Genomic DNA, 12,027 nt, shown 5'->3' with positions numbered 1-12,027 from the left:
TTTATTTTTGTTTGCATTTGTTGGCATATAGGTGTAGTTATGTTATCGTCGCCATTTTGTTAATGCTAGAAGTAGGCGTTTCTGCCATATTGATGATGTCATGGGTCAAAGCAGATGGCTGGAATCAGATGCTTCCCTAATGCTGATTTCTCTAAATTTGCTGAACTGTGACCTAAACAATGTATGTTAGCTGGTCAAAGTGGCACACACTGTTTGTGTGTGTAGATATCGCCAAAATGTGAAACCAATGATAAAAAATACTAAATTGAAAACTGTTACAAAAGATAAAAATGAAAATTACACACAAAGCCTTGCAAAGTACTTTGTAATCCACTGTCTATCGATTGCAACATGGGGAAATGTGATTGCTGTCCATGTGGAACTGACACGTAAAATTGTGCTACAGTCACAGGTTTGAATCCTGCCTCGGGCGTGGATGTGTGTAATGTCCTTACATTGGTTAGGTTTATGTAGTTCTAGGTGACTGATGACCTCAGATGTTAAGTCCCACAGTGCTCAGAGCCAGTACAATTTCACCAGTGGTTTTCAGTTGACCACTGTAATCTAGAGGCTTTGGAGAAAGATTCAGAAGAGCTTATTGATTTATTCTGCTGCAAGCTGTCTGTTTTAGTTCAGCACGACTTCATAGTCAAGCAGTAGGGATATTTTCTTAACATCACAACAGAAAATCTTAAAGCATCAGAATTCATTGTCAAGTGTAATTTTTCTAAAAATTACAGCATAGATCCACAAGAAGCAGCTCAGAGTTAGCACTGGACAAACCAACAGGCCAGAATCCATCCCTTTGTTATACATTTCAAAGAGGAAAACAAAGTTAAACATCTTAGGTAACTGTTTCTGATTCATGAGAGCACAACACAGTTACTGTATATACGTAAAAACCAAATTTCAAAATCTTCCAAAAGAGTTATTCTATTTTTCAGATGGGTCTGCTGCCCAATACAGAAACAAAAAGAACTTTTTAAACCTCTGTTTCCATGAGAAAGATTTTAAAGTGAAAGTAGAGTGGCACTTTTTTGCCACAGCACATGGCACAAGGGCTTATGACAGTGTTAGAGGACCTATAAAGAGGAGACTGGCAGCTTGCACACCCAATTTCCAAAGACGATGAAAACCAAATGAAAAGCCCACTGCAACTTTTTGAATGGGCAGCAGAAAACATTATCAATGTAGACTTTGCATATTAAGCTCAGGAAGAGTATATTGAATCAGAATGTTTCTTGAAAAATCATTTTGAGCCAACATTGATTATCAAAGGAACAAATCAATACCAAGCATTCATTCCAAAAACTAGATTAAAATATTGGTGATAAACTTCTATTTGGATCCTCAACTTTGCAAAAAGGAAGTACCAGAATCTCCTGATAAACTAAAATTAGCAGACATATCAGGGGTCGACAGAAGCGTCCGATCTCACGCGTTGGCTTTGACCCGTGACGTAAGGGTGTTGTGGTGTGTGCGTCACGACGGCGCGGAGTTTGGTTTGTGAGTGTGGCGTGGTTGTAGATGTCGTCATGTTGTGGTTTGTTGTGCCCTCTGGTGGTATATTCAGGGTTTTTTTTTTGTTTGGTGTATTGGGCTCAGTTTGCTGTTGCTCAGTGTCGAGTATTGTTTGTGCGTTTTTGAAGTGGAATTCGTTTCAATGAGTTGACGTTTTTGTGGTTTTGTGTGAAAGTTAATGTAGTGATGATCGCTGTATGTCGTGTGGTATTGTTATTAAATTTAATCGGTTTTTGTTTTTTGTTCAGGAATGGATATGACAGATAAGATAAATAGTTCCCGTTTGAGGGCTACAATGGGGGACACCCCTTTAGAGCTGATTAAGTTCCTGCAGCTTTCTGGCTTAATTGCCGAGGTGGTCAAGTGCAGTGTTTGCCGAGAAGAAATGAAGTTGGCTAAAGTTCCAGCCTCTGGAACCAGGGACGGTTATATGTGGCACTGTCAGAAAGATGACATATGGCGTTCCATACGGCGTGGTACCTGGTTCGAGAAGTCTAGGTTGGGCATGCGCGAGATTGTATTTGTTACGTGCTTGATTGGTATTCTTTTTGTTGTGAAGTGTGTTCAGAATTTATTAAGTACAGGGGTAAGCTGGGGGGGGGGGGGGGGGGGGCATGGGGTTGTTGTGGAGGTGGACGAGTCACAGTTTGGGAAAAGGAAGTATGGGAGGGGGAAGTCTGTGGCTGGTCTCTGGGTGTTGGGGGCTGTTGTTCCAGGGGGTGGGGATTCCGAATGTGTTTTTAGGGTTGTGGAAGGGAGGTCTAAGGCCGAATTAGTGGGGCTAATTGAGGAATATATAGAACTGGGGTCCACAATAGTTTCTGATGCTTTTTCTTTGTATAGGGGGTTGGGTGAGAGGGGATTTCATCATTTAGTAGCGAATCATAGCTTAAGAGTTTAAGAATTATGAGACGGGGGCTTGTACCAATACAATAGAGGGGATGTGGGGGGGGGGGGGGTTAAGTCAGTTCTTGGGAGGGGAAAGAGGCACTCTTCCAACCTTCAGTCTCATTTAGATGAGTACTGTTGGCGGAAGAGTGTCCCAGAGGGCTATTGTGTTGTTCGGGTTTTCTTAAGGGCTGTGGGTAAAATGTATAGGCCAAAAGTGGTTGGTTAGGGTGGTCTGGGTAGGTGGGTGGGTGGCTTCGGCTCAGGGTGGGGTGGGTGGTTTATTTGGTGTTAGAGCATTTGTTAAGGTGTGTGTGTATGTGTGTGTGTGTGGGGGGGGGGGGGGGGGGGAATGTGTGTGTTTGTGTTTTAGTTGTGGAGGATCTATTTTGTTGAAGTTTTTGTTGAGTTGTAGTGTGTGATTGAGATTTTTTTTTGTTGAATTTGGTTTTTGTTTGTGGGCTTTTTATTTTGGGGTGAGGGGGGTGGTTGGGTTGGTTGGGGGGGGGGTTGAGGTGTGGGTGGGTTGGGTTTTTCTTTTGGTTTATTATTTTTTCGTTGGCTCTGTGTGTGTGTGTGTGTGTGTGTGTGTAAATTTGTGGCTGTGAAGGTTGATATTGGTATTGGGAGATGTTTTTGAGTTACATAGGTAAAGGGAAGTGGTCGCTCCTAACTTGTGGGATTGGGAGCTGCTGTTGAGCTATATAGTTGGAGGGAAGTGTTCGATCCAAATGTTTGGCGGAGTATGTTGGTTTTTGTATTGGGAGATGGCATCGGGAGCTGCTGTTGAGCTATATAGGTCAAGGGAAGCGTTCGATCCCAATTTATGGGATCGGGAGCTGCTGTAGATCTATGTAGGTCAAGGGAAGTGTCCGTTCGTAATGTTTAGCGGTGTATGTTGGTATTTGTATTGGGAGATGACATTGGGAGCTGCTGTTGAGCTATATAGGTCAAGGGAAGTGTTCGATCCCAATTTATGGGATCGGGAGCTGCTGTAGATCTATATAGGTCAAGGGAAGTGTCCGATTCCAGATGATATTGTGTTTAGTGGTATTTGGGGAGTTTTGTGATGTCGGTTTTTTTTGTCGTTTTGCTTGGTTCTGTATGGGGGTGGGTGTCTAAATTTGTATATATTTAGTTTGTCCCCACCCAAAACCCCCCAATTTCCCGCGCTTGTCCATTAGAGTCATTAGGCTTTTTATGGAACGTGTGTGTTTGTTTTTCGATGTATTTTCGTCTTTATAATGTGTACATAACGACTTTATATGCGCCATATTGGAATTGTCGTTTATGGTTGTTTCCGCCATATTTCTGATGTCATGGGTCAAAGCAGAAGGGCGGGATCGGACGCTTCCGTATTTCCCATATCAGGCTATGTCACTGTTGTCTAACAAGCAAACTGGTAGTACAGGTGTGTTGTACAGAAAAATGAACAACTTGATGATGTGAAAAAACTTTTCTTCATCCAACTGGGCCACCTACATTCTTCTCATACCCAAGAAATGCTGATATTCTGTGGGTATCAGTAATGGATGATCTGGTGAAAGTAAATCCTGTGACTCCTACTGGAAGAACTTTTTACCTGAAAATGATGTGTGCCAAACATATTTAGCATTTTCAAATTTAAAATGATTAATAGATCCTGTTACTTAACAGTTTGTTTTACTGTGGTCTATTTACTTCGATCTTTATAACAACAGTGTTCATGTTTATTTTCATGAAAATGTCAATATTCATACTGATGTAGTAATTAACACCTGGACACACTCGAATTATTTAAGGTAGAGCTTCAGTCTTCACCTTTTTACTAATGAAGAAATTATCATCCCAAATTTATATTTTCACCTGTGATTCAGAACAATACTAGCTGTTCATGGAATAAATTAGGAAATTTTAAAATATATACTTACTAAATAAATTAAAATTTTAAATTTTGTTTTGAAAGGAATTTTCTAATATTAACTTGAATATTATTCCACACCATGTGAAAGGGTGTCAAAAATGCTGTAGGACTGTATTCATCCCAAGTCTGTAGCTCAATTTGGAAAGCTTCTATAGTAACTTTATAACTTTTCAGCTCTGTAATACAGAGATGAGTGACATATCTCAGAAAAATTCCATATTTTTCTAAGTCTATACCAACAGTATAGCTATGCCAAATTTCAAGAAAATCTGAGACAATGAGTAGAAAATTCTCTTTTTCTGTGTTGATACGAGATGGGATGAGCCAAAAGTGTTTTCTCCAATTTAAATTCTCATCATTAAGAATTTTGAAATTTCCACCCTATTTACTATTTCTTCACCATGTGTTACATGTATCATTGGCCTAGGTGCGCAGGACTTAATACATTGCGCCTTTTTAAATCTAAGGGCGAGACCAATAAAAATCAGTCATCATATTTTTAACAACATTGATTACCACTTCTTTTGTTTCTGTATATATACTTGAACTGATTGCAAGACTAGTGTCATCTATAAAAAGGACTAATTCTGCTTGTTATATATAATATGGAAGATTATATACATATATGAGGTACAATGACAGACCCAAGATTGAGTACTGGGGAACCCCATATGTGATTTCTCCCCATTTAGAATTACGTCTCTGAACCTTATTGGCTGAATTAATAAGTACAACTTTGTGCACTCTCTTGGCTCGACCTGACATCAGCCACTGGTTGGCTGTACCCTGAACAGCATAAAACTTCAATTCATCTTGGAGACTACTGCGATTCACACGGCCAAATGCCTTCGACAGGTCGTAATATAATAATAAAAGGCACTACATTATTTAATGTTTGTAAACCCTGGCTAGTGAATATGTAAATGGTGTTCTCAGTAGAGCAATACGTCTGAAACCCAAACGGTGATTTGCTGTGGATATTATTTTTGCTAAGGTGAAATACGAGTCTAGAATCCATCACCCTCTAAAAAATTATGGAAAACGAAATTAACAATGAAACAGGCCGGTAGTTACTGACATCTCCCTTATCACTTTCTACATACTACATTTATACTCCGCAAGCCACCCAACGGTGTGTGGCGGAGGGCACTTTACGTGCCACTATCATTACCTCCCTTTTCTTCTCCAGTCGCGTATGGTTCGCGGGAAGAACGACTGTCTGGAAGCCTCCGTGCGCGCTCGAATCTCTCTAATTTTACATTCGTGATCTCCTCGGGAGGTATAAGTAGGGGGAAGCAATATATTCGATATCTCATCCAGAAACGCACCCTCTCGAAACCTGGACAGCAAGCTACACCGCGATGCAGAGCACCTCTCTTGCAGAGTCTGCCACTTGAGTTTGCTAAACATCTCCGTAACGCTATCACGGTTACTAAATAACACTGTGACGAAACGTGCCGCTCTTCTTTGGATCCTCTCTATCTCCTCCGTCAATCCGATCTGGTGCGGATCCCACACTGATGAGCAATACTCAAGTATAGGTCGAACGAGTGTTTTGTAAGCCACCTCCTTTGTTGATGGACTACATTTTCTAAGGACTCTCCCAATGAATCTGAACCTGATACCCGCCTTACCAACAATTAATTTTATGTAGGATCGTCAGAATAAGATAATAATAATTACAGCACACGCACAGAGACATTCAAACACTCAGTCTTCCTTGCGCTCAATACTTGAATGGAACGGGAGGAAATCCTAACAACTGGTAGAATAGGGCTAATCCTCTGCCAAGCACTTCGCAGTGGTTGCAGAATATAGATGAAGATGCAAAAAGAGAGGTTTAACAACGCCATACTTCAGTCTCTCTGGAAAAATCTCTTCAATTGGTGAAGCATTACATATTTCGGATGAAACCTGGCTTATTACACGGGAAAAAATCTCTTGAAGTCGACTGGAAACCCCATCAAAACGTGCATACTATTGCTCTTCCTGTACCCGTTTGCATTGGAGTGTAAAAGTCATTAACAAGACAAATGTGTACTTAATTTCTTTAACCAACCTGCACTGTAACTGAGATGGGCTCAGTGAAATGGCCATAATTAATGTTAGTCTAGTCTTTATTCGTTTCACCGAAATCTTAAACAATTGACATCATGAAACCAACCCTTACAAGCACGTAATAACCAATTGCTTACTTTACATCTACCACATGTGTTTACTAGGTATTATCAAAGATTGTACACCTTGACTAGGCAAGGCATTTCAGTCACGAAGACTGTATTACACCACAGTGGCTACACCATAGACTTACGAAAAAAACTATTATACCTTTATGTTCTTGTATAATAAAGCTGGCACATGCACTTGGATCTGACACGAATACGAATAACTAACAACTATTATTCCTTAAGTTTAAATCTAAACACATATTCAGCACTCTTTTCACGTTAATAAGTGACCAAAGTACTATATATTAAATATAGTTTGCAATGTATTGGTACTATGAAAATCGGTATTAACGTCGATCCACATTTGACAGAATGGGACGGAATGACGATACGTCAAAACAGTCTACTATGCATTTTAAATGGCGGCATTCACACAAGTCGTCAACATAGTGGAACTGGCAGTATGGAACGAGTCGTCAGTATGACTATACTGAGCTATATGTTTCGAAAAGAAAGTTTTAACGTTGAGTTGATGGGGAAAGGAGTCGACTGCTAACACCAGAAGACCTAATTTCGTCGCATTCACGGGTGTTATAGTAGAGGATTTTGTGTTTTTTCATCTCCTTAGTCTTTGTTTTATTATTTTGTTATGTTTTCAGAACTCATTTCAAATTTACCATGACATCTTGTAAACTTTTTACATTGTTAAATATTTAACTTAGTGATGTAGTCAATTCATAGGCATACATTAGACTTATTACATTTAGATTGTTTACAATCTTACATATAAATACAATCATCTTACATCAGAAAATGTAAATAATTTTACTTTTTCATATTCCGACATTTTTCAACGAAATAAAAGCTACATGTTTTAAAAATTCCTTCAGCTCTACTTTGAATTTCTGGAATTATTTTGTTTTCTTTATTGTAGCAGACGATTCACTAAAACGTATTTTAGGTTGATAATGTACACTTTTTTGGTGAAGGCTGTTTTTTGAGTATCTCTGTGTAAAAATCTTTGTTTCTTGTTTTGTAGTTATGAACGTGATTGTCCAATGCCGAAAATTCCTGATGGGTCTTCAGAAAGCACACAATTCATTAACATATAGATTAGAAAGCGTCATTATTTTAAATTCTTTAAATATTTATGATGTATATATGCAGACTGAAGTGATAAATGAAAATTTGTACCAAGGCTAGCATTCGAACATGGGTGTCCTACTCACTAGCCAGATGTTCCAATCACATCGACCGCTGTGGCACACTGGCTCTGCACAATTGCCCTGAACTACCCTAGCGGACCTCCCTTCTGAATCGAAATTATCGTTCACACTCCAGCTCACTTGGTATTCCCTCCAAACTCGGACAGTATTGCAGAGGCTCGCCAAGTTTATTAGAATAGAATCTCAGCATCGAGCGAAATGGAGATTACTGACTGAAATAAAGGCACAGGTGCTTTAATCAAATGAACTATATGCTTCCAGAGACCTTTCCAAGTCTCAGACATCTGTGTTGTATATATAGACAGACTGATATAAAGAATGAAAATCTGTATCAAGACCGGGATCTGAACTTATATCTCCTGCTCACTATGCAGATGTGCTGACCATTACTCCACCCTGGCACAATAGCTTTGTGGACCTGAATTCCAATTCACATCTCAGCCAGTTGGTGTTCCCATTGTGCCAGGGCAGCATAGTGGATAGCACATCTGACTAGTGCACAGGAGGTCAGGGCTTGAGTACTGGCCATGGTACAAATTTTCATTCATTGCTCCAGTCTGTCCATATCATAGATGTTTGAGACTTAAAAAGGTCTCTGGAACAATATAATTAGATTTGACTTTAAACGTTTCCCTGCATTACTGTCTATGAAGAACTGCTTCCACAAGACAGGCTCAATACCTGAAATGAAAAATTATTTACATTCTATAGTGACTCAATAGAGATTATGCCTACATCATGTATAAAAACGGTAGTAAAGTGCTGACGCAGTGTTCATTAAATAATATTTCTCTAAGTTAAAAAAGAAATTTCTATTGAAGGACAAAAATACATTTGTTTCTGACATTATTTGCTATGAAACTTTCTGGCAGATTAAAACTGTGTGCCCGACCGAGACTCGAACTCAGGACCTTTGCCTTTCGTGGGCTAGTGCTCTACCATCTGAGCTACCGAAACACGACTCACGCCCGGTCCCACAGCTTTACTTCTGCCAGTATCTCATCTCCTACCTTCCCAAACTTTACAGAAGCTCTCCTGCGAATCTTGCAGAACTAGCACTCCTGAAAGAAAGGATACTGCGGAGACATGGCTTAGCCACAGCCTGGGGGATGTTTCCAGAAAGAGATTTTCACTCTGCAGCAGAAGTAAAGCTGTGGGACCAGGCGTGAGTCGTGCTTCAGTAGCTCAGATGGTAGAGCACTTGCCCGCGAAAGGCAAAGGTCTCGAGTTCGAGTCTCGGTCAGGCACACAGTTTTAATCTGCCAAGAAGTTTCATATCAGTGCACATTCCACTGCAGAGTGAAAATCTTATTCTGGATTATTTGCTATGTAAGAAAAAAACACTATAGATAAGTTAAACAGAGTTTATGCAATCTCTTATAAATACTGCTTGATATGCTTGTAGGTATATATCTTCGCTAGTACATAAATGTCAATATTTTGAAATGTTGTTTCACATCTCAGAAATTGATCAAGAACATCAGTTCTATGGTTTCCCCATGAATGAACTTTGTCATTGTTATTATTGTGGCAGCCATAATGCAGAAATATGTGAACAGCGGGACTGCAGTTCACCTACAGCTCAACATGAGCTTTACCATTACATGAAGGCTTGGAAACAGTGTGGTGCGTCCAAGTGCGACATTGTCAATGCGGCGTGAACTGAGCCACTGTGCCATGCAGATGGTGGATTCCTTGGTTTTGTATTCATCAAGCCATGAACACATGGGTGGAGCTTACTGCTAGCTCCCAACCCACATGCACAATGCATTAATTTGACACTGTTTGTGTCGTTTGATCCGTGTCCACAAAAGACAGGGTGCATTGCAGGTCAACAAGAACAGAGGCTTAATTTGTTTCAGTCACTGTAGACGATGTGGATCGAGCATACGACGAGCTCCCCACCAATGCACACAGGAAGTCAGTTTGGCGCTAGTTTTGGACATGAGTCTATCGTTTTAGTGCAGTCATGACATCAGGCAATGTGCTCATAATGTGGATAGTTTACACCTTCTGGGATCAGGTTTTGAGCCCTGTGATCTGCGAAAAGAGTGAACTATTTGTGATAATAACATTTTCAGCAGTCATGTAATCGCGAGTGTACTGACGTTAACAAATGGAACTCAGTTGTCAGTTGCCTGTGTATTAATTTGAATGAATAAGCATACATTTGGTAATCAGGCACCTTCTCAATTCTTCAGTTCTCATCAGCATACTGCCACTATAGTCTCCTCCCTGAACATATTGCACGGGTGCACCAATAAATCCAGCTCATCGTACAAATGAGTTGTAAGTGGAGATCTCCACATATTGCAAATAGAATTAGATGGTGTCACGGTTTGAGTCTTGCCTAACTAACAGAAACAAGGGATATCGCTGCGAAATACCTGTGGAGCAAGCAATCAGTCGTCATCTGATTAGGAATTAATCACATGTGGTGTTCCTCAAGGTTCTATTTGGGGCCCATTGCTTTTTCTTGTGACATTAATGATCTCTCGTCTGTTACATTGCCAGATGCTAGATTTGTTCTGTTTGCAGATGATACAAACATTGCTATAAATAGCAAGTCGGGTACAGATTTAATTTAGAAAAGGCTGTTACTGAAATTTTCACTGAAATCAATAAATGATTTAAAGCTGATTCACTGTCATTAAACTTTGAAAAGACCCACCATACATAGTTCAGAACCTGCAAGAGATTTCCTTCGAGCATGGGCATAACATACAAAGACATGCAGATCAAAGAGGCTGACAGTGTTAAATTTCTGGGATTACAACTCCACAGTAAATTCTGGTCGGAAGGGCATACCACAGAACTGGTGAAGCGCCCAAACAAGTCAGTATGTGTAGTGAGTATCATGTCTGATGTAAGAGATATAGATATAAAAAAACTTGCATAGTTTGCTTACTTTCATTCTATAATGTCATATGGGATCATATTCTGGGTAACTCACCAAACTGAGCAAAAGTTTTTAGCATAAATAAGCATGTAATAAGACTCATTTGCGGTCTAAATTCAAGAAAATCACATGGAAACCTCTCCAAGGAACTTGGTATTCTAACCAATGATTCTCAGTATATTTATTCGTTAATGAAATGTATTGCAAGTAATATGTCTCTATTTCAAACTAATAGCTCAATAGATACTATTAATGCTAGGAATAAGAGCAATCTACACAAAGACCTAAAATCACCTACATTGGCCCCAAAAAGGGGCCCATTATTCAAGAATGCACATTTTCAATAAATTGCCAGCAACCATTAAAAACTTGGTTTCAGATAAACATGGTTTAAACAGAGTGTGAAATACTTTCTGATAGGCAGCTCCTTCTACTCTCTAGATGAATATCTTAACAGGGAATGTCAGGCCACCTTAAGTAACAATTTCAGTTGGATTTCAGTTTTGACAGCAATTGGTCCCAATAGTCAAGATCAGGTATTTTGTGTGTGACAAATTTCTTAAAAGTGCATAACTATGTTTCATTCTGACAGTGTATTAATTCTGTAAATATTAGCAATTCCAGTTTACTGTAATGTATTGACATAGTTTGACAATCTCCTGACAAATGATCAGGATAGTGCATATTATGTTAAAATGTTTTATCTATTTATGCTATATGTTCTTACTTCTTCCATTCAAATGAGAATCATCTCATTTTTGGGTCTATGGAATGAGAACTGAATCTAATCTAATATAAGCTCTATTTCTTCTTCATTGCTGATCCTGAAGTGATGTTAATCAAACATGTGGTTTAACAAACTTTCATCAATATAAGTGATACGGAATTGTGAGTCGACTAGCACTTACATCCTTGTGTATGAACAATGCCTTATAAGTGGACAAATCATCAAGACTCCTGTATGAACAGTTTTCCTCTTGTATTATTCGCTTTTAAACTTTCCTGCTTTTTTTGGGTCCCCTACAGCCAGTGACATCAGATCTGGCAAACTATGTCTTACGAACAAACAATTCTATATGTTGACCATTGTTGCATGTGGACACTATTTGGAACTTTGGACTTTTTTGTGTTCTGTGTTACTTTTTATGTATGCTTCCTCTCCCACCTTCCAGTCCAGATGCGAGAACGTAGTTCTAAAGCAAGATGGCAACCATGGATGAAGTGCAAAAGACAACAGATGAGTTACTGCCACACAACCAGAGATTGGAGAGTGAGCTACAGAGCTACAGAGAAGCCCCAAACACATGGAGTCTCCCCACCTGCAGCCTGCTGAAGAAAATTTCAGTGGACAAAGCACCACCACTCTGACACCATCTACTGTTACTGGAATGGTGACAAGCACAGGATAGGTGTCGGTTAGGC

At 39.5% G+C, this 12,027-nt stretch overlaps 1 protein-coding gene across 1 annotated transcript in view; it reads right to left on the bottom strand.

Moving 5' to 3' along the window:
- The window catches only part of LOC126191439 (nuclear receptor 2C2-associated protein), a 60,117-nt gene extending 53,577 nt beyond the window's left edge, over positions 1–6,540 (bottom strand). The window contains exon 1 of the mRNA XM_049932316.1: positions 6,372–6,540. Within this exon, the coding sequence (XP_049788273.1) occupies positions 6,372–6,409 (38 nt within the window). The 5' untranslated portion in view covers positions 6,410–6,540. The remainder of the gene's footprint in view (positions 1–6,371) is intronic.
- Positions 6,541–12,027: the final 5,487 nt, after the last annotated feature.

Source organism: Schistocerca cancellata, chromosome 6 (genome assembly GCF_023864275.1).
Source record: "Schistocerca cancellata isolate TAMUIC-IGC-003103 chromosome 6, iqSchCanc2.1, whole genome shotgun sequence".
NCBI classification, from domain to species: domain Eukaryota; kingdom Metazoa; phylum Arthropoda; class Insecta; order Orthoptera; family Acrididae; genus Schistocerca; species Schistocerca cancellata.
Note: the sequence above shows the minus strand (reverse complement) of the source record. Positions and strands in the feature narration are given on the sequence as shown.